A 27,715-nucleotide genomic window follows, 5' to 3' on the forward strand; every position below is an offset into this window, starting at 1 on the left:
GGCCCCGGGATCCTGCTGTCACAGAACACGAGGGCAGGTGATAGGGGAAAGGCGGAGGGCTCCTGGGAGGAGGCGGCTCTGCTTGCAGCAGCAGGGTTGTTGGCTGACAGCACAGGCTGGCAGAGGGAACAGGCCTTTACCAGGCTGGGCCCGAGACGAAGGGGTGATCTGACATGTTTCCGAAGAAACACAAACCAAACCCAAACCCACTGCATCAAGCCGATTCCCAGCCAGACCCTAGAGGACAAGGTACAACTGCCCCGTAGGGTTTCCAAGACTCTCCATCCGTGTGGAAGCAGATTGAACCCTCTTTATCATACAGAGAGGCTGGTGGGTTCAAACCTCCGATCTTTTGGTTGGCAACTGAATGCTTTAACCACCGCACTATCCGAGCTCCTTTTAATGAAGATACAGCAACGAATAAGCCAAAATCCCTTGCCCTCAGTGAGCCTACGTCGCATCTCAAAGGGACAAACAGCTAAGTCACAGGATCCCAGATGCTGATCAGTTTGCTGTGGAAGAAAGAAAGGAGATGGGGGAGGGGTGACCAACTGATGATAAGTCTAGGAAGCCTGAGTGATGTCACGTTCGAGCTAAACATGAAAGAGGTGAGGGGAGCCCTGTTGAGATGTCTGCAAGTAAAGCTGCCAGAGGACCACAAACGCAAAGGCCCTGAGACAGAACCTGGAGGCCGAGGAGTTATGTGGAAGGAGTGGTTAAGGAAACGGGGTGGCAGCCAGCCCAATCAAAGCGGGAAGGGGACGGCTAGCGTGTGGACGTGTAGGGCCACCGCAACAATGTAGGCTTCTACAGGGAGATGTCACACCAGTGGAGGGGTCTGTTTTATTGAGTCACCGCGTTACCAAGAACGCCTGGCGAACTGCTTCCAGGGTCACAGCCATGAAAACTCTACACAGCGGTTGCACTCGGCGACACATGAGTTTGGGGGTCAGAAGCCACTCACTGGGCCCCTGGTTCGGTTTACTGAGATAAATCCATCCACTATACAATCCACCCACTTAAAGCGTAAACTAACTTGTTTTGGGTATATGTAGAGTTATGTATCTGTCACTCCCCTCTCCCCACAAAAAACATCTTAGCCCTCAGCTATCACTAGTCTGCTTTCTGTCCCTATAGATCTGTGTACTCATGTAAACAGAATCACATAATATGTGATCATTTATAATTGACTTCTTTCACTTAGCTTAATGCTTTCAAGGTGCATTCCTGGTGTAGCCTGTTATCAATACATCATTCCTTTTCATGGTTGAATACTATTCCATTGCCTGGATATACCACATTTTGTTCATTTGTGAGAGCCAGGTTGTTTACATCTTGTAGCTCTTATGACTAATGCTGCTAGGAAGATCCATTTACAAGCTTTTGTGTGGCTATGTTGTCATTCCTGTCAGGTACGTACTTAGGAATGGAATTGTTGAGTCCTATAGCAACTTTGTGTTCAACCTTTTAGGGAACTACCAGTCTGTGCTCCAAAACGCCTGCCCTATTTGACACCCCTACCAGCCATGGCTGAGGGTTTCTGCTGCTTCATCCCGGCCATACACTTGTGGTTATTTGTCTCTTTTGTTCTAACCCTTCCAGTGGGTGTGGAATGGTATCTCCCCCATTCCCCTCCCGGCTAATGACACTAGCACCCTTTTCAGGTGTTAACTGAGCACTGGTGTATCTTCTTTGGAGAAACAGCTATTCACATTCTTGGCTCATTTTTCAATTGGGTCATTTGTTTTCATTACTGGGTTGTAAGAGTTAGAGGTTTTGTGAAGAGGAATAAAAAAATCCATCAGCCAGAGTCAGCTAAGCTAGGGGAAAAAAAAAACAAACCGACCTCTGCCATGGAGTGTATTCCGACTCACAGTGACCTCCGCTGGGTTTCCAAGGCTGTAGGTCTTTACCTAGTAGGTTGCCTCCCTTCCTCCTGCAGAGCAGCTGGTGGGTTTGAACGGCCGACCTTCTGGTTAGTAGCCAAATGCTTTACTCACTGTGCTACCAGAGTGCCTCAGCTGAGCCAAAGGGGGAAAGATAGATATTATTTATCACTGTCTTATAGATGAAAAACCCAGAGATCCAACTAAACAGTGGCCAAAGACAGTGAGCCGCAGAGCTAGGATTCAAGCCCAGTCTTCATCGACAATGGATAGCGGTTCCCATGCTACCTTTGATCTCTTGCCAACCCCAAGCTCCTTGCCGAACTTCCTCGGAGGCGCCGGCAGGTGGCGATGAAGCCCCGCCGGGCCGCTCTGTCCAGCCCGCGCACCTCTGTGGTACCAGGCCCCTGGGGCCGGCGCACTTCCGGGCGCCGATCCAGGTGAGCCAGGCTCTCTCGAGAACGCCTTTGGCGTCCTGGACCCCGAAGCGTGGGATCCTCTCAGGGCCTGAGGTGCCGAGGACTGAGATCAGGGTGCCCAGCTAGAGGTCAGGGAGCCGCCCGAGGGGAACACAGCGAGTCCCCGCGAGGCCGGATGGGCTCAAAGCCCGGCGCGCCCGTCCTCCCGGGAGACCTCCGGTCTCCTGGGGTCCCTGGCGGTCCGGAAGCGGAGCGTGACTCCTCCCTTTGGTTCCCTCGCTCCCCGCCAGGCGACGGCGTCTGCTCGGCTCGGGTTGCCCGGCGGCTGGAAGCTGTGACCAGCCTTCGGGGGTTAAGATTGGCGAAGAGTCTCTGGCAGAAGGCGGTTTGCCACTTAAAATAAGTTTGCTTCCTGGGCTGTGTTTTTCAGCCTTAGGATCTCCTGAAGTATACATGCAGTTCTTGTGCTTTTCAGCCAAAGGTCCTGACTCAGATGGGGGGTGGGCCCCAGGAACCAGCATTCACGGCCTCTCCAGGTTGCTGCTGCTAGCCTTGACCTCACCTCCGGAGACACTGGTAGTTGAGAGGACCACTGGATCGGGTCGACCCGGATCTCTTTTATCTGCAGGAAGGCTTCCACTGAGAGGACCCTGGCTGGGCTTTGGGTTGAGCAGCGGGCATCTCCGCTCCGCACCCCCACCCCCTGGTGACGCGTTTCCCCGCCCCTCCTCCCCCCAGAATGCAGAAGGTCTCGGTGCTGCTCTGCCTGTCGTGGGTCTGCTTCCTCTTCTACGCGGGCATCGCCCTTTTCGCCAGTGGCTTCCTACTCACCCGTCTGGAACTCACCAACCATAGCAGCTGCCAAGACCCCCCGGGCCCCGGGCCCCTGCCTCGCGGGGCTCGAGGGGAGCCTGGGGCCTGCTGGATGGCTTCCCGTTTCTCAAGGCTTGTGTTGGTGTTGATAGACGCTCTGCGCTTTGACTTCGCCCAACCCCAAGGGGCACACAAGCCTGGGGAGCACCCTGCGTCCCTACCTTTCCTGGGCAAACTGGGCTCCGTGCACAGAATCCTGCAGCTGAAGCCGCGCCATGGCAGGCTCTACAGAGCTCAGGTGGACCCGCCCACCACCACCATGCAGCGTCTCAAGGCCCTGACCACCGGCTCCCTGCCCACCTTTATCGATGCTGGCAGTAACTTCGCCAGCCACGCCATAGTGGAAGACAACCTCCTTAAGCAGCTTGCCAGGGCCGGTCAGTCAGCCCCGTTGGAGGCCAAGAGTACCTTAGCTCATTCCTTCCCTAGCAGTCAGGAAGCCAGGACTTTGGGTGCCCCACTGCATGTTGGTGCTGTGAGAGGGACAGGAGGAAAAAGAGCTGAGGGCCTTGCCGGCTGGAGCCCAGTATAGGGCAGAAAGGAGCAGAGATCTGAGCTTTGTGCTTGGGGAGCTTCTAATCGGCATAGGGTGTTGGTCTTACTCTGTGTGGAACTCTCAGTACAGTGCCAGGAAGAAGGGAAGAGGAGATGGGGGCCTGGTGCCCTCAAAAGCGCGGAAGGCAGAAGGACCAGGCTCTGTTCCCAGGGACTCATTGATGGGAAAACCCGGGTGCACCCAGGAGCTGCCCAGCAGAGGTACTCAAGGAAAGAGCTAGGAGAGTGTTTCACAGGAGTGAGGGGTGAGAGGTCTGGGTGGAGCGTGGTTGTTGGAAAGCTTCCGGAAGGAAAATTGCACGCCTTGAGAGAGTTAGTGGGGCAGGGCAGCTGCTGTGATTTAGGGTACGTGGTTGGGATTCCCGAGAGGTCTTTAAAGAACCTCTTTCCTGTTTCCCTGTCCTCACGTCCCTGCAGGAAGGCGTGTGGTCTTCATGGGAGATGATACCTGGAAAGACCTTTTCCCTGGAGCTTTCTCCCAAGCGTTTTTCTTCCCATCCTTCAACGTCAGAGACCTGCACACGGTGGACGATGGCATCCTGGAGCACCTCTACCCCACCAGTGAGCACAGGGCCAGAGGCAGAGCTGACAAAGACAGAGGGTCCGGGGAGGGCTGCTTCAGTTCACAGATCCGGAGCCTCCCATTGGGCCAAGGGCCTGGGTTTGTGTCCCTGGACATAGACGAGTTGTCCAATCCTGGCTGGGGTTGAAATGTGGACCTTAGTCTCCTCTGCTCAGTGTTCTCCCCTCCACAGTGGACAGTGGTGAATGGGACGTGCTGATTGCTCACTTCCTGGGTGTGGATCACTGCGGCCACAAGCATGGCCCTCATCACCCTGAGATGGCCAAGAAACTTACCCAGATGGACCAGGTGATCCAGTGAGTGTGGGACACTGGCGGGGGAGTGGACTTCTGTCTGAGAACCTCGGCATGTGTGTCACAGGAGAAAAAGTATTCCCCCGGAGCTCTGTCCTGACTGAATTCCACCTTCCCCAGGTCATTTTCTGAAGCCAGGAGCCTCATTCACCTTGAGTGACTCAGAGTCATATCCCTCTGCCAAAGCTCTAGGTCCCACTGACGGAAACGAAGGCTGGGGTGAACGGGCCCCGAGGAAGACCTTTATCCATGTCTCCTCCCTGACATATTCCTTGGCCCCCAGGGCCCTTGTGAAGCGTCTGGAGAATGATACCCTGCTAGTGGTGGCCGGGGACCATGGGATGACCATGAACGGGGATCACGGAGGGGACAGTGAGCTGGAGGTCTCAGCCGCGCTCTTTCTGTACAGCCCCATACCGCTCTTCTCCAGCACCCTGCCAGAGGTGAGGCCCAGGGTGGCCCGGCGTGGTCTCATCCGAAGCTGCGTGTTTAGCCCACACCTTGATCACTGCATCCTCCTGGCTCCTTTCATTCTGGGCCCCAGGTCATGACCTCTGCATCCGCTATTCCTGTTTCCTCCCTAGGGCCAGTGCCTTCCGCCCCAAACATGGACTTGAGCTCTGTGGTGGACTCTGACCCTGTGCCTTCCCTCTAGGAGCCAGAGGTAGTTCCTCAAGTCAGCCTTGTCCCCACGCTGGCCCTCCTGCTGGGCCTGCCCATTCCATTTGGAAACATCGGGGAGGTGATGACTGAGCTGTTCTCAGGGAACGAGGACTCCCCAGTGTACTCCTCCGCTCTGGCCCAAGCCGCAGCTGTCCATCTCAATGCTCAGCAGGTGGGTGAGGGGCCGGGCTTCCAGGCGGCACATGGACTGGGTCTGGGAGAGGCACAAGGACTCACTGCGTTGCCCCATGCCAGTCTTACCCACTTGGCTCAGCCGTGTTCTTCTCCCGTCCTCCCTCCCTCCCACCCTGCATAGAGGTCAGGTCCTCCCCTTTTTATAATACCTGCTCTTGCCGCCGTCCTAACTTCTAGCTCTGACTTTGTTCCCCTTGACCTCTGACTTTTCCTGCCAGGTGTCCCGATTTCTTCTCACCTACTCAGCCGCTACTCAGGACCTCCGGGTGGAGGAGCTCCAACGCCTGCACAGCCTCTTCTCCAAGGCCTCTGCTGACTACCGGCGGCTTCTGCAGGACCCGCAGGGCGAGGAGGCAGAGCTGCGCGCAGTGGCAGCCGACCTGCAGCAGTTCCTGCGGGGCGCGCGGGCCTTGTGCATCGAGTCTTGGGCCCGGTTTTCCGTGGCCCGCATGGCAGCGGGTGCCACTCTCTTGACCGCTGCCTGCGCTCTCTGCCTGCTGGCATCCCAGTGGGCAGCGTCCCCAGCCTTCCCCTTCCGCCCTCTGCTCCTGCTCTCCGTGGCCTGGGGCCTGGCTGGGGCCATCGTCTGTGCTGGACTCCTGGCAACCACTGGGCTGCAGCTGGATCTGGTGGTTCTAGGGGCTGTGGCTGCAGTGGGCTCACTGCTGCCTTTTCTGTGGCGAGCGTGGGCTGGCTGGGGGGCCAGGCGGCCCCTGGCAGCCCTGCTGCCCATCCCTGGGCCCACCCTGCTGCTCCTGCTCGCTCGCTGGGCTGCCTTTTTCTCTGATAGCTTTGTTGTAGCTGAGGCCAGAGCCGCCCCCTTCCTTCTGGGCTCGCTCATCTTGCTCCTGGTTGCCCAGCTTCACTGGGAGGGCCAGCTGCTGCCACCTAAGCTGCCCACCATACCCCGCGGCGGCCCTGCGACCCCAGCAGGCCCCCCGCGGCACCAGGGCGTGCACGCCCTGGGGCTTGGACTCGGACTGCTGTTCTGTACGAGGCTAGCTGGCCTCTTTCATCGCTGCCCTGAAGAGACACCTGCTTGCCGCTCCTCCCCCTGGCTGAGCCCTCTGGCGTCCATGGTGGGTGGGCGAGCCAAGAATTTGTGGTACGGAGCCTGTGTGGGGGCACTGGTGGCCCTGCTAGCTGCTGTGCGGCTGTGGCTTCGGCGCTATGGCAATCTCAAGAGCCCCGAGCCCCCTGTGCTCTTTGTGAGGTGGGGAATGCCCCTCATGGCCCTGGGCACTGCTGCCTACTGGGCACTGGCCTCGGGGGCGGACGAAGCCCCGCCCCGTCTCCGGGCCCTGGTTGCCGGGGCGTCGGTTGTGCTGCCGCGGGCTGTGGCAGGGTTGGCGGTTTCAGGCCTCATGCTGCTGCTCTGGAGGCCTGTGACGGTGCTGGTGAAGGCCGGGTCAGCTGCCTCCGGGACCAGGACTGTCCTCGCTCCCTTCGCAGGCCCCCCTACTTCTCAGGCTGACCTGGACTATGTGGTCCCTCAAATCTACCAACACATGCGGGAGGTGTTCCGGGACCAGCGAGAAAGAACCAGTGCTCAGGGCCCCCTCACGGTGGCTGCCTGCCAGCTGGGCAGCGTCTACTCGGCCGCTGTGGTCACGGCCCTCACCCTGTTGGCCTTCCCACTTCTGCTGTTGCATGTGGAGCGCATCAGCCTCGTGTTCCTGTTGCTTTTCCTGCAGAGCTTCCTCCTCCTGCATCTGCTGGCTGCCGGGATACCCAGCACCACCTCCGGTAAGTCCGGGCCTCAGCTGCCCTAGAGCAGCAGACGGTGATGTGAGCTCAGTGCTCCCTGTTGTCCGGGAGGTGGACTCCTCAGCTTCCTCACCTGGATGTGGGGTCTTTTTTCTTTTTTTTTTTAATTTTAAATTTTTTATTGTGATGTGGGTGAAGATTTACAGAGCAAATTCACTTTCCACACAGCAGTTCACATACACTTTGTCTCATGACGTTGACTACAGTTTACCCCAATGCAACAGCTCCCTCCCACTTCCTCCCCATAGTTACCTCTTCCTGTGGACACAGGGTCTCACGGCCACATAGTCGGGAAGGTCTTCCTGATGTCCTCTCCTCTCCTTAGCCAAGCCTCTTGACGCCTTCTGCTGGCTCCCAGGGCTGGCAGGGTTCCTTCAGGAGGGACAAGCATAGCCTCACGTGTGCTGATGCTACGTTCACAGGAGGGCATTTCCCGATTCCCAGTGACGAGAGTGGTGAATGATGAATGTATAATGAATGAGAGACCAACCGCAGTGGGTTGTGGAGGTTCAGGTTCAGATGATGGGGCCTCGTGCCACAGAAGGAATGAGAATAGCAGAGTGGGGACTGTAAGGAGGTTGGGGTGACGGGCATGTAGTGTGTAAAGGTTAACAGTGCATTGGGGGCAGCAGGCTGTGGCCTGAGGAATGGGATGTGACTGTAAGGCACGTTTCTTCCCCCAGGTCCTTTTACTGTGCCATGGCAGGCAGTTTCTGCTTGGGCCCTCCTGGCCACACAGACCTTCTACTCCACGGGCCACCAGCCTGTCTTCCCAGCCATCCACTGGCATGCAGCCTTTGTAGGATTCCCAGAGGGTCATGGCTCCTCCACCTGGCTGCCCGCTTTGCTGGTGGGAGCCAACACCTTTGCCTCCCACCTCCTGTTTGCAGGTACTCCATCCCTTACTCTGGCTTTGTGAGAGGAAAGGAAACCCAGGGATTTCAGTGAGGAGACACAATGTTGAGGATTCTTTGGTGCACCCTGGCCTGGGCTCCCTGGTGTCTGAGCCAGCTAGAGAGCTTGAGAACCAGGCAGGGTGGGCTTGTCCCTGGCCCTGCATTGACTCCAGCCTTTTCTTCCCCCGAGGCAGTAGGCTGCCCATTGCTCCTGCTGTGGCCTTTCCTATGTGAGAGTCAGGGGCCCCGGAAGAGGCGGCAGACCGCAGGCAGTGAGGCTGAGGCCAGGCTGAGGCCTGAGGAGGAGGAGGAGGAGGAACCGCGGATGGAGATGAGGCTGCGCGACGCACCCCACCGCTTCAGCGCCGCGCTGCTGGGGCTGGGCCTCAAGTACCTCTTTGTCCTTGGCGTTCAGGTGGGTGCGAGGGGGAGGGCAGGCGTTCACAACCTTTCCTTATGTGTGCGCATCACGTTCTCTCCTTCCTACAACGTTAAAACCCTGGGAGGGAGGCTTGACTGAGCTTCAGATCAGTGAAACGGCTGTCTGAGGTCACCAGACTCCCACGGCCATATTGGGACTGGAACCTGAGCGTCCTGGCTCGTAGTCCTCGGTCGTCTCCTCACACAGCCTGCTGGTTGCGCTTGGGGATTGCTCCAGCAGTCACAGACTAGAAAAGCTGAGGTGAGGGCCGTGGACGTGAGGGCCAGGGGTCTTTCCCAGGCTGTGGCCATGGATCCTCGCATGGTGATGACATTTTCCCGCCCCCTAGGCTGCTGAGTGAGTGTTAGCATTACAGACGGATAGTAAGTCGCCTAAGGTCACACAGTGAGCCAGTGGTTGGGTGAGACCAAGAGTTGTCCCTAACGGCCGGCACAGGGATACTTTCACGGACCTGGTGCCTCCAGCAGCGCCCCTCTGCCCTGCGTCCTCCTCCCCTGCTCAGGTAACATGGCCCCGTCTCCTCGTAGATTCTGGCCTGTGTCTTGGCAGCCTCCATCCTGCGCAGGCATCTCATGGTGTGGAAGGTGTTTGCCCCCAAGTGAGTATGTTTGCTTAACAGATAGAGGTGGTGGGGAGGGAGAAACTTGGAGCAAAGGAGGACTCTGCCGGCCAGACAGGCTTTGGCCTGTGCAGGATGAGGCTCTTGAGACACCTGCAATGGCCCCTGAGAGTCCCCGCCTTCTCGGCAGGTTTATCTTTGAGGCTGTGGGCTTCATCGTGAGCAGCGTGGGACTTCTCCTGGGCATAGCTTTGGTGATGCGTGTGGATGGTGCTGTGAGCTCCTGGTTCAGACGGCTAGTGCTGGCCCAGAAGAGGTAACTGAGGCTGTGGGGGCTGCTCCTGGCCGCTCAGAGACTGGAGGACAGCGGAGCCTGGCCTGAACCGGTGCTGGCTCACCTGTAAGAGGCACTGGCTACCACTCTGGCCACCGTGCAGCCAGGGGCTGCCAGCATCTGGGACTTCACAGAGGGGCCTGGTCCCTGGTTCCGGCCTTAGGTGCTGAGAGGGCCGAGAGGTGATCTCCAAAGTGGAATAAAACAGTTCCCTGAATGTGTGCGTTTGAAATGTGGAGACACTCCCCGTGTCTGTGCCCCGCCACCACCGCCTCGCACAGTCATCTGATCCAGGCCTGGCTGCACCTGAGACGCTTTGGCGGGTGGTTGGCATTGCCTGAATTTACTCCCTCACCCCTTCCCAGATCATCCCTGTTACCTTGTACACCATCTTCCTTTGCCATGCGGACAGTTAACCTTCTGCGCTTTGGCTGATGACAGAGCTGCGGGGAAGGCTGAGAAGACCAGCCCAGGGGTCAGGGAGTGTTGAGAATTGAGGGGAGGAGACTGATCTGCAGTAAGGGACTAATAGGGAAGGTTTCTGTGGGACCAGCTCCACCTGTAGGTTCTCCCCCTCCACTCTGTAGAAGTCCTGGTGTCGTTACTGTGATGCCCTTACCCATCAGGGGCCTTTCATGTTTCTCGTTCACTTCCTGAAGCCATAGTGGTGCTGTGTACCTGCTCCGGTATCCGTCACTCCGGGACACCCCTGGCCCTTCCGTTCTTAGGAGGCTTCCCGAGCCTCCCATCTCGTGCTGTCTGAGGCCAGGAGTGGGGACCGCTGGAGAGCGTGGTGCGACTGCAGTGCAGCACCTTTTGGTAACTAAAATCGGTTGCTGGCAAGTTGGTTATGACTCATGGCAACCTGAAGGATCTACAAGGCTGTAAATCTTTACAAAAGCAGACTGCCACATCGTTCTCTCACATAGTGGCTTGTGGACTTGAACCCTTGACCCTTTGGTCAGCAGCTGACTGCTGTAACCACTGTGCCATCAAGGCCCCTTAGCTTTGCAAAGGCTGGAGGGAAGAGAAGCCAAGTGGCATGGCTGTGGAGTGAAAGCGTTCATCTCTCTGTAGTAGCTAAGGGATGAGTTGAAACTTCACGGCAACAGCCCCAAACAGGGAGCCCGAATAGGGAGATAAGAAAAGTGCGCTGTTTCAGGCAGTAGGAGGATGGTGATTATTAATGCAAGGGGAGGACTTAGCTGCTTTGTGAGAATTAGGAGAAAGCCCCTCTCGCACCCCTGCAGAGCACACAACTCCCAGACCTCGTTTGGGAGCAGACGGTGCCTCCGAGAGGGGAGGGGAGCAGACGGTGCCTCCGAGAGGAGAGGGGCCCTTTGCTGCATCCCCAGTCCCGTGGGAAGGACTTCAGGCTCCAGCCCCCCACACTCTCCTCCTCTGTTTTGGCAGGGGCCCCCTTGACTTGGGCCGAGCTTTGTTCTGATCTCCCGACCACTTTTCCCTTTCTATTGATTATTCAGAGGAAGATAATGTTAGCACACTGATTTACACCATTAGAAGTTCTTTCTAACCAAACTATCGTAAGTGCACACCATGGAATACTACGCAACACTGAAGAATAATGAATCAATGAAACACCACGTAACGTGGATGAACTAGGAGGACATTATGCCAGTAAAATAAGTCAATGACAGAAGGACAAATATTGTATTAGTCCGTTACTGTAAAAAGTCAAGGAAAGGTTTATATATGGAAGGAGACTTTCTTTGTTGGTTATCAGGGAGGGGTGGGGAGGGGAAGAGAGGAAAAATTGCTAGATAGGTAAGAGACGAGTACCAATTTGCACGAAAGGAAAAGCAACATACCAAAAGCAAGTGACCGATACAATAACAGGAAAAGGAGGACACAGGTACACAAGAGGTACGACAGGTAAGGATTGTTAATTACACAATAACCCATTATCAGTAATACACAGTCTAAAGGTAGATACATAGATCGATTCCAACTCATGGCGACCTCCATCGGGTGCCTGAGACGGTAAATCTTTACAGAGGTAGATTACCCTACCTTCTTTCCTAGGAGCAGCTGGTGGATTTGAACCACTGACCTAGTTAGCAGTCAGATGCCTTATCCACTATGCCATCAGAGCTCCTGGATACATAGGTAGACTGACTAAATGATCAGGTATGGGTAGACAAAATGGAATATATCCATGACCATCTGTAAGTTTCCTTAAGGAGCTCTGGTGATGTAGTGCCTAAGGCATTTGACTGCTAACTAGAAGATTGGCGGTTCAAACCTACCAGCCACTCTGTGGAAGGAAGACTGGGCAATCTACTTCCGTAAAGATTTACTGCTCGGAAACCCAATGAGGGTTGCCATGAGTCAGAATCAACTCGATGGCAGTGGGTTTGTTTTTTTGGTTTTATGTATAAGTTTGGCATATGATATTTCTACATCCATACTTGTCTAAGAATGCCCAAGATACATATAGCTAACAGAGCAAAGTTATGATGACTCCTTAGCCACAGCCAAACACCTTGAGGGAGTGAGTTGCTGGGCCTGCAGTCTCAGGACCATGGTCGCAGGGGACATCAAGCTCAACACTACACGAAAACATTGTTCTACATCCTACTTTGCTGAGTAATGACTGGGGTCGCAAAAGCTTGTGAGTGGCCATCAAAGATGCAACAATTGGTTTCTCGTCAGGAGCAAAGGAGAATGAAGAAAATTAGATGGAAACAATTTGGCCAAGGGACTAGTGGACCGTGTGAATCTCAGCCTACAGGGCCCTGAGACCAGGACTAGATGGTGCCTGGCTAGCGTTGTCACCCGTTCTAGAAGGGATCAGTGTAGGGGATCCTGGATGGGGTGGGAGAAAAATGTGGAACAAAAGGCAAGCTCATAAAAAGACCAGGCTTACTGGTCTGATGGTGAAACTCCTGATGCTATCTATGGTCCTTAATCACCCCTCGGCCCTGGAATTGGACTCACTCCCGTGGCTTCCAGCCAAACAAGGTGAACATTAACCCCAGGTAGGTACATTCTTAGAGGAATCAACCATGGGAGATCAGAAGGGGAGCATTTGCACAGGGAGACAGCAGGAATAGGTAGGAAGGAAGGACACAAGAAAATGATAACCACAGAGACGAAGTGGGAAGAGAGCTATGACATTGTGGGGATTGTGATCAATGTGAAACAAGATGGGTGTGAACTGTGGAATGGAAAATGGATTTGCTCTGTAAATGTTCACCCACATCACAATTGGGGGGGAAGAGAAAATTTCTAATTACATGCCTCTTTCACTTGACATCAGAGAGCCCATTCAATACTAATTCACTGTTTGTTTGTTTTTTAATTCTTCTTTTAAGAAAGCAAGGATTGTGAGGACGGCGGAGGACTGTTCAGTGTTTCATTCTGCGACCCTTTCATAGAGTTGCAATGGGTCAGAGCTGACTCGATGGCACTTATCAAAACCCAGGTGTTTATATAAATGCAGTTATACAACATGTGGCCTTTTGTGCCGTAATGCCTAAGGCATTTGGCTGCTAACCAGAAGGCTGGTGGTTCAAACCCACCAGCCACTCCTCAGAAGGAAGATTGGGCAGTCTGCTTCTGTAGTGACACCGCCTCAGAAACCCAAGGAGGGGTCGCTGTCTCCCTGTGATCGACTCGATGGCAGAGTGTTTGCTTTGCTTTTGGTTCTTGTGTCTGGCTGCGTTCAGTCTAATGTTTTCAAGTCTTATCCGTGTTGTAGCATGTATCAGAACTTTATTCCTTCTTGTGGCTGAGTAATATTTTATTATATGGGCATATATTTTATCTGTCCATTAAATAGCTGATGGACCCTTGAGTTGTTTCCACTTTTGAGCTATTATGACTACTGATGCTATGAACATTCTTGTGCAAGGTTTTGTTTGAAGACCTATTTTCGATTCTCTTGGCTATATGTCTCTAAAAGTGAAAATACTGGTTCATAGGATAACTCTGTGATTAACCTTTCAAGGAACTGCGATCTATTTTCCAAAATAGCTGTACCATAGTACATTCCCACCATCAGTGTATAAAGGTTCCAGTTTCTCTACATCCTAGTTATTATCTGTCTTTTTTATTTTAATCATCTTAGTGGCTGAAAGTGGTATCTCATTGTGGTTTTGATTGCATTTCCCGATGTAGAGTATCTTTTTCTTGTGCTTATTGGCTGACCACATTTGTATCTTCCTCAGAGAAATGCATATTCAGATTCTTCACTCATTTTTCAGTTGGGTTGGCTTTTTATTCAGTTGCAAGAGTGCTTTGTGTATTCTAGATACAAGTTATTTATCAGCTATATAACTTGCAAATATTTTCTATGGTTGTCTTTTCATTTTCTTGATGGTGTCCATCCGCTGAAGCACAGAAATGTTTAAGTTTGATGAAATCCATTTTACCTCTTTTGTTGCCACTGCTACTGGTGTCATATATAAGAAGTTACTGTCAAATCCTACATTTAATTTTAGAACTTTTCCATGATCTCAAAATGTTCCCTATACTTCATTTACAGTCAGTCTCCAATCCCATCCCAGGCAACCACTCATCTGTTTTTTGTCTTTGTAAATTTATCTTTTCTGGACATTTCATATAAATGGAGTCATGTAGTATGTGGTCTTTTGGTCTGGCTTCTTTGGTGTGGATAATGTTTTCAAGGTTCATCCATGATCCACGTTGGTGCGTGTATCACTATTTTGTCCCGTTTTATTGCTAAACTGTATTCTATTGTATGGTTATGGCCTGCTGTTGAATATGGGGATTATTTCCACTTTTTAGCTATTATTAACATTTTTAGTTGCCATGAGGATTTGCTTACAAGTCTTTGTGTTGGCATATGTTTCATTTTCCTTAGGAATATTCCTTGGAGTGGAATTGCTGTGTAAGAGACAGTTGTTCAAACAGAACAAGGGGATACAGTGTGGTTTAAAATCAGGAAGGGCATGTGTCAGGGTTGTATCCTTTCAGTCTGTATGCTGGGCAAATAAATGAGAAGCCAGACTATGTGAAGAAGATTGTGACATCAGGATGGAGGAAGACTGACCAACAATGTGTGATATGCAGAAGACACAACCTTGCTTTCTGAAAGTGAAGAGGACTCGAAACACTGATGAAAATGGAAGACTACAGTCTTCAGTATGCATTACATCCCAACATAAAGAAAACAAAAGTCCTTTCAAGTGGATCAATAAACAATGTCATGATAAATGGAGAAAAGATCCAAGTTGTCAAAGATTTCATTTTACTTGGATCCCCAGTTAATACCCATGGAAGCAGCAGTCAAGAAATCAGACGTCATGTTGCACTGGGCAAATCTGCTGCAAAAGACCTCTTTACAGTTTCAAAGAGCAAAGATGTCACTTTGAAGACTAAGGCACACCTAACCCAAGCAATAGTATTTTCAGTCACTTCACGTGAAAGCTTTTGAGACCCACATTTGCTGATGTGGCACATCTTGAGATAGAAGAAACAGCTGCAAACACCCATTAATAATCAGAACATGGAATGTACAAAGTATGAGTCTAGGAAAATTGGAAGTTGTCACAAATGAAATGGAATGCATAAAGATTGATAAAGATTGATATCTTAGGCATTAGTGAGCTGAAATGGACTGGTTTGGGCCATCGTGAATCAAACTACCATATAATCTACTACACTGGGAATGACAAATTGAAGAAGAATGATGTGGCATTCATCATCACAAAGAATGTATCAAGATCTATCCTTTAGTACGTTGCTGTCAGTGAGAGGATAATATCCATGGGCCTACAAGGAAGACCAGTTAATATTACTACTTTTCAAATTTACACACCAACCACCAAAGCCAAAGATGAAAGAATTGAAGATTTTTACCAACTTCTGCAGTCTGAAACTGACGGAACATGCAACCAAGATGTGTTAATTGTCACTGGTGATGGAATGCAAAAGTTGGAAATGAAGAATCACTGGTAGTTGGAAAATTTGGCCTTGGTGACAGAAATAGTGCTGGAGATCATATGATAGAATTTTGCAAGACCAATGACTTGCTCACTGCAAATATCTTTTTTCAACAACATATATGGCGGCTATACACATGGACTTTGCCAGATGGCGTCCACAGGAATCAGGTTGATTATATCTGTGGCAAGAAGCAATAGAGAAGCTCAATATTTTCAGCCAAAACAAGGCCAACAAGGAGTTGATTGGAACAGACCATCAACTGCTCATATGCAAGTTCAAGTTGAAGCTGAAGACAATTAAAAAACTCCATGCAAGCCAAAACATGACCTTGATTATATCCCTCCTGAATTTAGAGACCACTTAAAGAATAGATTTGATGCCTTGAACACCAGTGACCGAAAACCAGAGGAATTGTGGGATGACATCAAGAACATCATCCATGAAGAAAGCAAAAGTTCATTAAAAAGGAAGAAAAGACCAAAATGGATGTCAGAAGAGACTGAAACTTGCCCTTGAATGGAGAGTAGCTAAAGCAAATGGAAGAATCATCAGGATAATAGAGCTGAATAAAACATTTAAAAGAGCAGCTCGAGAAGACAAAGTCAGTTATTGTAATGGAATGTGCAAATGTGAACCTGGAATTAGAAAACCAAAAGGGAAGAACACGATAGGCATTTCTCAAGCTGAAAGAACGGAAGAAAAAATTTAAACCTCAAATTGCAATATTGAAAGATTCCATGGGCAATATGTTGAATGATGCAGGAATCATCAAAAGATGGATGAAATAACAGAGTCACTATACCAAAAAGAATTGGTAGATGATCATCCATTTCAGGAGGTGGCATATGATCAAGAACCAATGGCATTGAAGGAAGAGGTCGAGGCTTCACTGAAAGAATTGGTGAAGAACAAGGCTCCAGGAATTGATGGAACACCCATTGAGATGTTTCAACAAACAGATGCTGCACTGGAGGCACTCACTCAGCTACGCCAGGAGATTTGGAAGTCAGCTATCTGGCCAGCTGACTGGAAGAGATCCATATTTGTACCCATTCCAAAGAAAGATGATCTCACAGAATGTGGAAATTGTTGAACGGTATCATTGATACCACACGAAAGTAAAATCTTACTGAAGATAATTCAAAGATGAGTGCAGCAATATATTGACAGGGAACTTCTAGAAATGCAAACTGGATTTGGAAGGGGACATGGAGGGAGGGATGTCAGATGAATCTTGGCTCAAAGCAGAGAACACCAGAAAGATGTTTACTTGTGTTTTACTGAGTATGCATTTATTGACAAAGGCATTCGATTGTGTGGATCACAACAAATTGTGGATAACATTGAGAAAAACGGGAATCCCAGAACGCTTCATTGTACTCGTGAGGAACCTGTCTGTAGACCAAGAGGCTGTCATTCAAACAGAACCAGGGAATACTGCAACATTTAAAATCGGGAAGGGAGTATGTCAGGGTTGTATTCTTTCACCATACTTATTCAATCTGTATGCTGAGCAAATAATTTGAAAAGCTGGACTATATGATGAAGAATGTAGAATCAGGATTGGAGGAAGACTCATTAACAACCTGTGATGTGCAGATGACACTACCTTGCTCGCTGAAAGTGAGGATGACTTGGAGCACTTACTGATGAAGATTAAAGACTATGGTCTACAGTATGGATTACACCTCAATATAAAGAAAATGAAAATTCTTACAGCTGGACCAATGAGCAACATCGTGATGAATGGAGAAAAGATTGATTCGAGTCTATTGTTAGTCCCAAGGTCAGCAGAGCATGGCAGGTTGCTGAACCACGACACGGCTACATGCAGGGTTCAAGCGTGCCATAAGCTAGAGACCGTTCCCAAGACTGCTCCTTATAACAAGAAGCAGACCACATCCCTAAGGCAGGTATTCGGCTGCTCACAGTAGATTTCACCGTGGAGTTGATTACCAGTCTTATCATGGGGAATACTACATCCAGCTGCCCACCATTCAACCAGGCCTAGCCAAGTTGGCACACAAACTTAACTACCACAGGACCAATCCTGGAGAAGGATATCATGCTTGATAAAGACTCTACTTCCCATCTCATTGATCAATGAGATGGATTGATACAGTGGCTGTGATGATGGGCTCAAGCATAGCAGTGGTTATAGGGTGTCCCAGGACCAGGCAGTGTTTTGTTCTATTGTACATATGGTTGCTATGAGTTGGAATCGATTTGAAGGCACCTAACAACAACAGCAACATAGTAAACTTACATTTAATTTTTAAATAACTGCCAAACTATTTTCCAAAGTGACTACCATTTTCTATCCCCATCAGCAATTATGGAGGTTCCAGTTTCCACACATCCTCACCAGCACTTGGTATTATGTATTTCTATTGTAGTCATTCTGTGTGTATTTGTGTAATGGAAGCTCATGGTTTTAATTTGCATTTCCCTAAAGGCTAATGGATTGGCAAGGATTGTGAGGATGGCACAGGACCAAACAGCAGTTTGGTCTGTTGGACATGGGATCCCTAGTCGGAGCCGACTTGCTGGCACCTAACAACGACAAAGGCTGAGGAGGAGAAGCCCTGGTGGGGCGGTGGTTACAGTGCTGGTTTGCTAACCTAAAGGTTGTTGGTTGGAACCCACCAGCCACTCCACAGGAGAAAGATGTGGCAGAAAGATTTACAACTTTGGAAACCCTATGGGGCCGTTCTACTCTGTTCTTAGGGTGGCTATGGTCAGAACTGGCTCAAGGGCAGTGGGGTTGGGTTGGGTTTGAAAGGCTAATGATGTTGAACATCTTTTATGTGCTTCTAAGCCCCTCCTCGGAACGAAGGCTGGGCAATCTACTTCTGTAGTGATACGGCCTCAGAAACCCAAGGAGGGGTCGCTAGGAGTTGGGTCCAATTCGAGGGCACATCATAACAAAACAACAACAGTCCTTTATCAGATATATAATTTGCAAATAATTTTCTCCACTTTGTGACTTTTCTTTGAACGTCTTTAATGCTGTGTTTTTTAACACGAGTGTTAAAATTATTAAATCCCAGCTTTTTTTTTTTATATCTTCTTTTTTTTTTTTCTGTGCTGCTAACTCATCGCTTAACTGCAGGTCAGGAAGCTATCCTCATGTTTTCTTCTAGAAGTTTTGTATATTTGGCTCTTAGCATTTACGTTTGTGTTCCCTTTTGACAAAGTTAATTTTATGTATGGTGTGAGGTAATGGTCAAAGTCATTATTTATCTATTTTTATTATTAATTGTTGCATGTTGTCGTTGTTGTTATGTGCCGTCGAGTCGGCCCCAACTCATAGCGACCCCTCCTTGGGTTTCCGAGGCAGTATCACTACGGAAGTAGGATTGCCCAACCTTCCTTCCGAGGAGTGGCTGGTGAGTTTGAACCGCCAGCCGTCTGGTTAGCAGGCAAGTGACTTAGCCACTATGCTACCAGAGCTTCTCCTAGCCCCACTTGTTAAAGGATTGGGCAGGAGCACAGGGCCAGGCTGCCATGTGGTTGAAGAGAGTGGGGAGTGGGAGAAGCTCCTCGAGTTCCCTCCCTAAAGTTCCCTTTCTAGAGTCTCTCTAAACTCACACCGTCAATAGTGAGCAGGGAAAAAAGGGGACAATTGCGAGGAGCCTTGGTGTCCCGTCGGTTTCTTCTGGAGACCCATGGGCGGGCCTTTTCCTTGCTGCTTTCCGCGGTACTACGACTCCCAGCATGCAGCGCGCAGGACAGCCCTGCGCGCGGGGGAAGTCGGCCCCTCTGGCTGTGTGGCGCTCCGGAAAGGCTCCGTTCTAACTTTTCTCAAGCCTTTGGCCTCTGCGAGTGCCAACCAGGCCGACCCGCGAGCCAAGCGACATCCCCACTCAGACACGCTCCCCGCGTCTGCCATGCACCTGCCTCCCTAACTGGTCCAGAACCAACTTTGAAGCCGACCAATCGCAGCCGCCAGTGTTGCATGCTTGGCCAATCAGAGGCGAGATTGGAAGCCGGGGCGGGTGGCGGGAAGGGAAGAGCGTTCGTTTCTCCTGGACAGGGTGGGCTAGCCCGGCTGACTCCCCGAGGGAAGTGGGGGGCCCAGGCGGGGCTGCCCTGCTCGGGTGAACGACTTCAGTGGCCCCCCGGGGGTCCGGCCTAGCCTCGGCCACCATGTCCCAGGCCCCTCTGGACTCAGCGCCACGCTCCAGCCACCTGGACCTGTGGAGGGAGCAGAGTGACCAGCTAGTTCGTCAGGCCAAGGTGACGCCCTGGCTGGGCTCCTAGCCAGCCCCAGGCTCCCAGGAAGTGGGTGTGCAGCGGAATTACCCCCGCCTCTGGGAGCGGGCTGCGCTCGACCACCCGGAAGAGCCGGAAATGAGTGCCGAGTGACAGCCCCGCCAGGGCACACGTGACGCCTTCTCCCGCCTCAGCAGGTGACTCGGAACTCAGATGCGCTACGGACGCAGCAGCAGTTGGCTCAGGACGCCCTGCACGGCCTCCGGGAGCTCCTTCATCGTCTGCGGGGTGAGGGAGGGCCTTCCCAGGAGGGGCAGTTCCCCTCTGTCCCCCGAGACAGTTCCTTTTCCGCCTTTGTGGGGTTGAGGTCTGATCTCTCGGGGCAGGGAGTTCTGTTTAAGGCACAGACCGGCCTGCGTGGAACTTACTGTACAGGTGATTCCCTTTCTGCACGCGCGCGCGCACGCACACGGGGGCGTCCCCAGACGGGGTTCCTAGATGGTCGGTCTGACAGCTTGCTGCCCTTTGCAGGCCCTCCGTCCAGAGGGTGGGTTCTCTGTTGAAGCGAGGCGATCTTAGGCCTGGGACCTGATTTGGGCAGTGTTTCACAGGGGCATAGTCAGTGAGGCCGGCCTGTCCTGGTTCCCTAGTGCCGCTCCGACAAGAATGGACCACCAGTGGGACGCTTGGACAAACAGGAGTTTATTCTCTTACAGTTTGGAGGCTTGAAGTCTGAGTTCAAAGTACCGGGCTCTAGGGGCTGGGTGAAAGCCCCTCAGCCTTGGGCTTCAGCTCTGCTCCCCGCTCCTGGCCCACTGGAGCTGGAGGCTTTTCTTCACTCAGACAGCGGCTGGCTGCTGAGACTGACAAGCCCAAGGTTGACAAGTAAAAAGGCACAGTTCTGATGTTACCAAACCACATGGCAGGCCATTAATTCAAGTCCACTGTAAGTCCCAGGATTGGCAGAGCATGGCATGCTGCTGAACACGGCTCCATGCAGGGCCCAAGTGTGCCATAAGCTAGGGACCATTCTTCAAGGCTTCTGCTTATGTCCAGGAAGCAGACCACATCCCTAAGGCAGCTACTCAGCTGCTCACAGTAGATCCCACCATGGAGTTGATTACCAGTCTCATCACGGGCAATATTACATCCAGCTGCCCAGCCACTCAACCAGGCCCAGCCAAGTTGACACACAAACTTAACCACCACACCACCCCTGTTGCTCTAGGGCTTCCTGCGACTGTTTCACTTCTTCCCTTGGAGCTGACTGTCATGTGCAACTTGATCACCCTGAAAGTGAGTCATACCCAGGGCTTCAGTGAGGACCAGGCCCAAGATATCCACCAGGGCCTGAAGAGAGGTGAGCGTCAGGGACTGACACCATGCCCCTGCCAGCCACAGTCTGGGGTTAAGCCCTTTTAAGGGGATAGGAGAAACACCATACTGTCACCTCTACAATAGAGATGCCCTTCTGTGACCCTCTTTGTACCCTCAGACCAGGTTGAGGTGTTCTCATTGTGAACTCCGGGCTTCTGCAGAAGAGGAGGATAAAGGGGTGTGGAGGGATGGGGGATGAGGTCCCACTTCAGCTCTGTGTGTGTGTGTGTTTACAGTGCTTGAGGCCAGTGAGCGGCTAGAACCCAGGCTGGACTATGGGCTCAGGGAGCTGTGGGACTCTGTCCTCCGTTGTTCCTCCCTTCTGCCTGAGCTCCTTCCTGCCCTGCATCACTTGGCTGGCCTGCAGGCTGCCCTCTGGCTGAGCACTGACCATCTTGGGGACCTGGTCTGGCTGCTGCAGATGCTGAATGGCAGCCAGGTACTAGGGGAAGTGACCTGGACCTGAGGACCCCCTTCCCTGGTTGCAGTAGCATCATCAGGTGCTAGAGAGGCTGCTGGGTTGGTGGGCAGAGACCTGGAACTCTCGGGTGATCTTGTTCTGTTTGGGCCCTCATTGGGGGATTCTCTTGGGAGTGGCTTAACGATCTCGGGTAGGGTCAGGACTCTGGTGACCCTGCTCAAGTCATTTTCCAGCCTCAGTGGTACCAGTAACCCAGACATGGTACCTTGCCCCATGCCGTTACGGGCTTATCCTGAGTGAGAAGATGGACTAGAATGGAGCATCACGGCCCCTCCTCCCACCCTAGGTTTTTCGTCTTCTCTTCATCCTACCCCATAGCTATCTGTTTCTTAGAACTGAGGAGCAGAGATCAGAGGACCCTAGAGCTCAAGGCTCAGCTGGGGTAGACTGAGGCAGAAGAAGAGGTGGTTGTGGACTTGAAGCCTCTGGTCATCCCTCTCCCCGCAGAGCGAGGCCTCTGAGGATCTGCTGCTGCTTCTGAAATCTTGGAGCCCCCCACCTGAGGGGCTGGATGCACCAGTGAGTCTGCAGGATGCCCGGGGCTTAAGAGACGTCCTTCTGACAGCATATGCCCTCCGTCAAGGTCAGCTAGTAACCCGACTGATCCCTTGCCTCTCGCTCTGTCTCGGGCACCCTCTGGGTTTCTGTCTGTCGTGTCCTGTTCAGCCCCATGGGGCCTCTCTGGGTTCCTGTTCCCTGTCTTCCATCCTGCCCTATGGACTTCTCTAAGCTCATAACCTGATTTCCCTCAGGCCTCCAGGAACTGACCATAGGGAGCCTACCCAGGGCACTAAGCAGTCTGCAGGAAGCAGCATGTGGTCTGTGTTCACGGCCTGTGTTGGTCCAGGTGTACACGGCGCTGGGGGCCTGTCTCCGTAAAATGGTAAAAACAGCCCCAGGGTTGGTCATGTTGGGACCCCATGAGTGTTGGGGACAGCTTTCTGCTTGGTGAGGGGAGCTGAGGCACAGTCCTGCCACTCCTCCAGGGCAGTCCACAGAGAGCACTCTTATACTTGGCTGAAGCCCTGAAAGGGGGATCCATTTGGGGTCCCCCGCTTCTGGAGGCCTCCAGGTTATATCGGCAACTGGGAGACACAGCAGCGGAGCTGGAGAGTCTGGGGCTGCTGGTCGAGGTGAGGGGCAGTGCCAGGTGAAAACGCGGTACCTGCGCACTCAAGTGCTGTTGTTGGGTGGCCTGTCGAGGCTCGGGTATAAGGTTCCTGAGGCCTGCCAATCTCCTTCTTCCTTTCTGTCCCCTTTAGGCCTTGTGTGTCCCCCAGAGCTCTGAAGCCCCTCAGCTTCTCATTGAGGTGGAGCTGTTGCTCCCCACACCGGGCCCAGACTCACCCCTTCGGTGTGGCACGCAGAGCCAGGCCAAGCACCTGCTAGCAAGCCGCTGCCTACAGACAGGCAGGTGAGGTTCCCCCTTGCTCACTTGAGCGCCTCCTGTTCACCTCTGACTCTGACGTCTTCCCTGGGTTGTGACTCTGCTTCTGTTCTCGGGATTAGGGGAGGGAGCAAGAGGTAGTGGGACACACAGACTCTTACTCCTTGGCCTCCTGCCTAGCTGCTGGGCCTGAACTGAGAACCTTCCCCCAGGCACCCCTGTGTCTTTAAAACTCTGAAGCCTCCTTCCCAGTCCATTCTGTAACCAGGGAAGATGTGCTGAGCCAGGGTAGGAGCCCCAAGATGCTGCTTCCCCAGCCCCCGGGGAAGACGCTGCTTCCCTAATCCCCCCCGTTAGCTGAGGGAACACTGGAGCCCCTGGAGGCTGATGGAGCCTCGTTGCCTGTGACTCCTCAGGGCCAAGGCCGCTGCCGAGCACTACCTGGACTTGTTGGCCCTGTTGCTGAATGGCTGGGAGCCACGGGTGGGTGTGCCGTCAGGTTCTTCACAGTCGGGAGGGTGGGGCCGTGGAGTGGAGCCGGACTGCCCTTTCCGTGTCTGCCTCTGCAGCTGGGTTTGTCCCGTCTGGGTGGTGGGGCGGCGTGGGTAGAGACCAGACTGGGATGGCTTCCTAGAGCAACAAGCAATGGGCGGTCTTTGCGTGGTATGAGAACCTAATGAAGAGGTCAGGGAAGGTGGCTCATACCTCTTCAAGCCAGTATGCTTTGCTCCCACGCCAGCTCTCTGCACCCCCTGGCCCCCCAGGGCCCTGTATGCCTGAGGTGTTCTTGGAGACAGCAGCGGCACTGATTCAGGCGAAACGAGCCCAGGACGCTCTGACTGTGTGTGAGGAGCTGCTCGCCCGAACATCATCGCTGCTTCCCAAGATGCCCTGGATGTGGGAGGAGGCCAGAAATGGAGCCCAGCAGCCTATACAGTGCCCACTCTGGGTCTCTGCCACCTACCTGCTTCAGGGCCAGGCCTGGGTGCAATTGAGGGCCCCAAAAGAAGCAGTTAGTGAATTTAGTCGGTGAGTTCAGGGAGCCCTGGGGAAAGTGTGGGGGATGGTTTTCTGATTGGGACCAGAGTCGGGAGCTGGGTCCTCACCCCACTGCCCCAGAGTTTCTTAGGTTGCACCTCATCAGCTCCACTCCATGTACTGCTTCAGGTGCCTTGAGCTGCTCTTCCGGGCCACAGCTGAGGACAAAGAACAGGGTACCTAGACTTCATGTCCTCTTCCCTCCTGGAGGTGGGAGCGGCGCAGATGAGATCTCTTTCCAGATGCCCCAAGCCACCAGGACACTTAGGGAAGGGGACTCTGGGCACAAGGGGAAAGAGGGAGGGACATGAGGTTTTGGTGACTGTGTGGCTGAGGAGCCACTTCCTGACTTTGAGCATGGTCCCTAGGGGCTGCTTCCAGCTGTGAGCAGAGGTGCAGAACAGATGTGGTACTGCAGCGGCTTCGGTTAGCTGCCCTGATTAGTCGTGGACAGGAATGGGTGGCCAGCGGGCAGGATACCAGAGCCCTGCAGGATTTCCTCCTCAGTGTGCAGGTGTGCCCAGGTTCGTATACTTGCATGACATCAGATATGCACAGATGTATGTGGACAGAGAGGCCCGGGGAAGGTGTTGGGACTGTAGAGGTGGTCTTCCCAGATAGGAAGAGCACGTATGTGGGGTTGTGCTGTGTAGGGATGTGACCAGGTGTGCACAGACAGGCAAACATACATGTAGAGCCCTCAAGAGTTCCCAGGCCTTCCCAGTGTCCTCAGACCCAGACATGGTCGGGGGTGGCTTGGGTAGGAGCAGTGCCGGCTGACCCTTTTGTCCTGGGCAGGTGAAGAAAGACAGCTTCCAGATGTGTGGGTGATGTTCAAGGTGGGCCTTGGGATGGGAATGGTTGGAAATGAGCTATTTCTAGTTCCATGTGTGACTGGAGGCCAGACCCTTCTCCCCCGGCCTATGGAATGCTTCCTCAATCCCTATCAAGCTCAAGGCTCTCTCCTGGGTGGGGACAGGTGATCAAGATGCTTCCTTTCACCTGCTTCAGACTCTGAGGAGGCTGGGTCGGAGGGATGAGGCCACTGCTCTGTGGTGCAGGCTGGAGGCCCAGACCCAGCTGCCACAGGGGGACACCCCAAGGTGAGGCTGCGGGCTGAGAAGCTCTTGAGGTCCTGGAGCCTGTGGGGGTGGTGGGGAATGAAAGGGATGGGACAGTTAGTCTGCACTCTGCTGCACCTTCCTTCTTGCTCCCTAGGTCTCTCCCCCTTTACCTGGAAACCTGTTTGAGCTGGATCCGCCCCCCGGACCGGGACACCCTCTTGGAAGAGTTCCGGACATCCCTGTGAAGACTCCTAATCTGTGGCTTCCATGTTTCGTAGACCAGCTTGAGGGGAGGACTTCTTCCTTCACCATCTTTGGGAAGTGTGACTGGAGCTTACCATTCGTGTATAATTCCAGCATCAGAGAGGTTGCTGCTAGTCCTGCCACATTTGTCCTAGTAACTGCCATCCTGGTTCCAGAGGATGTGCCCCCACCCCCACCCCAAACAAGACACTGACTTTGCTTATAGCACCTTTTATTCCTATTTCCCTTTTCCTTATGTTGAGTAAAATGTCATATTTCTTGTCTGCCTACTGTATATACTTGAGTGGAAAGGCTCCCAGGTTCTAGATTCAGTTAAGTGATGGTGTGTGTTAGGTTGGGGTCTCTAGAGAAGCAAAACCAGTAAAGCTTATATAGAGAGACAAAGAGAAATTTATCTTTGGAAAATGGTTCACATACTTAAAGAAGCTGGCAAGTCCCAAGTTCTTGGAGCAAACGTCAAGCTGGAGGCTTTTCCCGACTCACGCAGCTGCAGGGGCTGACGAGCTTAAGGTTGGCAGGCAGTACACCGGCTTTTGACTCCAATGAATGACAAATCCAAGATCTCCAGGCCGAACGGTGGATTGTTTGCTCACGGACAGTTGTAGGCAGCACAACAGGATCCTGATCCACAAAAGAGTGTCTCTTTTCCCAGGATGTCCATAAATATATTGGAAGCAGGCCACACCCCTAGGGAAACTCCCTTTCAATGAATTGGCTGCTCGAAACATACATCCGATCTCATCATGGGAATAACCCACATCGCAACTGCTTAACCCACTTAGAATTGTGGCCCAACCAAGTTGATACACAGTTCCAGCTATCGCATGGTGTCTAAGATGCCCCTTCCCTAACATCATCTTCCACCTTAGGAGTTTGAAGTCTGGGGCTGAGGAAGGGGCTCCTGAAGTCATTACTCAGGAGGCAGAGGCTTTAGTCCTTCCATTGTCCAAGAGCAGTCCAGGAGTCTGTGCTAGGTGACAATGAGCAATAATGGGTCGGGAGGATGGGCTGAGCAGCCCTCCTAGAACAGGGCTGGGTGTTTGACACTGAGAGGAGGGACAGGCAGAACTTTGAGTCTCAGAGTGACTCCCACCCTCTCCCTAATCCCAATTCTAGAGTTGGACCTGTTTCAGTCAAGGTGTCCACGTGGGTAGGGAATGGACAGTGAGTTGAGCCCACAGATTAGTCAAGAGGTGCCTAGTGATCAGAGTCAAGGTTGGCTGGCATTTGTGGACCAAGGATTGTTAAGTCCCAGTGTGCAATTTTCTTGATGCTTTGGGTTCTAATGAATTGGACGTGTGTTCTGTGTGTCCTTTGACCCTTCTCTGAAACTGAGTTCCCTCCCTCCTGTTGTTGATGTTATTGTTATGTGCCGTCGAGTCATACCCAACTCATAGCTATCCCCCAGGTTTCCGAGGTAGTATCACTACGGAAGTAGATTGCCCCATCTTCCTTCCGAGGAGTGGCTGGTGGGTTTGAACTACCAGCCTTCTGGTTAGCAGTCAAGTGCCTTAGGCACTATGCTACCAGAGCTCCCTCCCTCCCTCCTACAACGATTAGTATTGATACAGTGGTATGGGGAACACACTCCCAAGCTCTAATGAACTTGAAGTGTGCATCCTTGGGTTATCAGAAGATGCAATGGCAATAGGGTGGGGTAAACTTCATACCATTGGTGACAGATGCCAGCGTTTTGAAGGAGCAAGGAGAGTTGCAGAACTAGGTTCACAGGTTAAGGTGACAGGAAAGACTAGGTGGTGATAGAGGAGTCTCAGGTTTTGAGAGAAGGTGGGCATGTGGGTTATCACTACAGCAGTACTAAGCTAATGTTGGTTGCCGAGCAGTCGATTCCTACTCGTGGCGACCCCATCTGTGACAGAGTGGAAGTACAATCTATTGTGCCTGGTTCTTGCTGGATGATAAGCACCGGAGCCAATGAATTAGAGCCAAGTGGGAGAGTCCGCCCCCAGGTATTAAAGGTTCGCCCTTCGCCAGTCGATCTGGCTCCGTTCTTTTCGTTGATTGGCCGAGATTTCCAATCCGTCGAGGAAGCGTAGCATTGCGGCTAATTGATTTGGCGTTACTAGGCGAGTTGCATCCCAGAGGCGGGAGTCAGGCCGAGAGCGAATTTCCTGATTGGCTCTGCTCCGCGGGTTGCTGGGGAGAGGCGCGGAGAGGCGGGCAGGGGTCCCCAGCGCAGGCGGTGATTGGCTGACGTGAGAGCGGCTCTCCTTCCGATGATTCGGCTCTTCTCGGCTCAGTCTCAGCGAAGCGTCTGCAGCCGTCGTTGGAGTTGTCGCCGCCGCTGCGCTCCTCGCGGATCCGGGGCCAGCGTCTCCCGCCGGCTCACCGCCCAGTGCCCCTGGGAGGAAGTGAGAGGGAGGTCGCCCGCGGGCTGGTTTCCGCTGCTCAACCCCCGCCTGCAAGAGCCGAGCCCCGGCCCAGTCGGTAGCCCGCTGCCCCTCGTAGCCGTTACCCACGGGCCGCCACAGC

General features: G+C 52.6%; 2 protein-coding genes across 2 annotated transcripts; both read left to right on the forward strand.

Moving 5' to 3' along the window:
• The first annotated feature begins 3,044 nt into the window (after positions 1–3,044).
• PIGO (phosphatidylinositol glycan anchor biosynthesis class O) lies at positions 3,045–9,451 on the forward strand. The gene is made up of 10 exons (XM_007946924.1): positions 3,045–3,555; positions 4,151–4,294; positions 4,489–4,612; positions 4,893–5,052; positions 5,265–5,444; positions 5,686–7,213; positions 7,918–8,124; positions 8,325–8,545; positions 9,100–9,170; positions 9,322–9,451. The coding sequence occupies exons 1-10, from the start codon at positions 3,045–3,047 to the stop codon at positions 9,449–9,451; spliced, it is 3,276 nt and encodes a 1,091-aa protein (XP_007945115.1).
• A 10,094-nt stretch (positions 9,452–19,545) lies between these two features.
• FANCG (FA complementation group G) lies at positions 19,546–25,203 on the forward strand. The gene is made up of 14 exons (XM_042781807.1): positions 19,546–19,635; positions 19,806–19,899; positions 20,840–20,971; positions 21,225–21,427; positions 21,917–22,052; positions 22,222–22,352; positions 22,456–22,602; positions 22,732–22,883; positions 23,273–23,339; positions 23,596–23,885; positions 24,024–24,070; positions 24,263–24,418; positions 24,874–24,997; positions 25,113–25,203. Exons 1-14 carry the CDS (start codon positions 19,546–19,548, stop codon positions 25,201–25,203), a joined length of 1,860 nt encoding a protein of 619 aa, XP_042637741.1.
• Positions 25,204–27,715: the final 2,512 nt, after the last annotated feature.

The sequence above is a fragment of the Orycteropus afer genome, unplaced genomic scaffold, assembly GCF_000298275.1.
Source record: "Orycteropus afer afer isolate SDZICR_OR568_19922 unplaced genomic scaffold, OryAfe1.0 scaffold00174, whole genome shotgun sequence".
NCBI lineage: Eukaryota > Metazoa > Chordata > Mammalia > Tubulidentata > Orycteropodidae > Orycteropus > Orycteropus afer.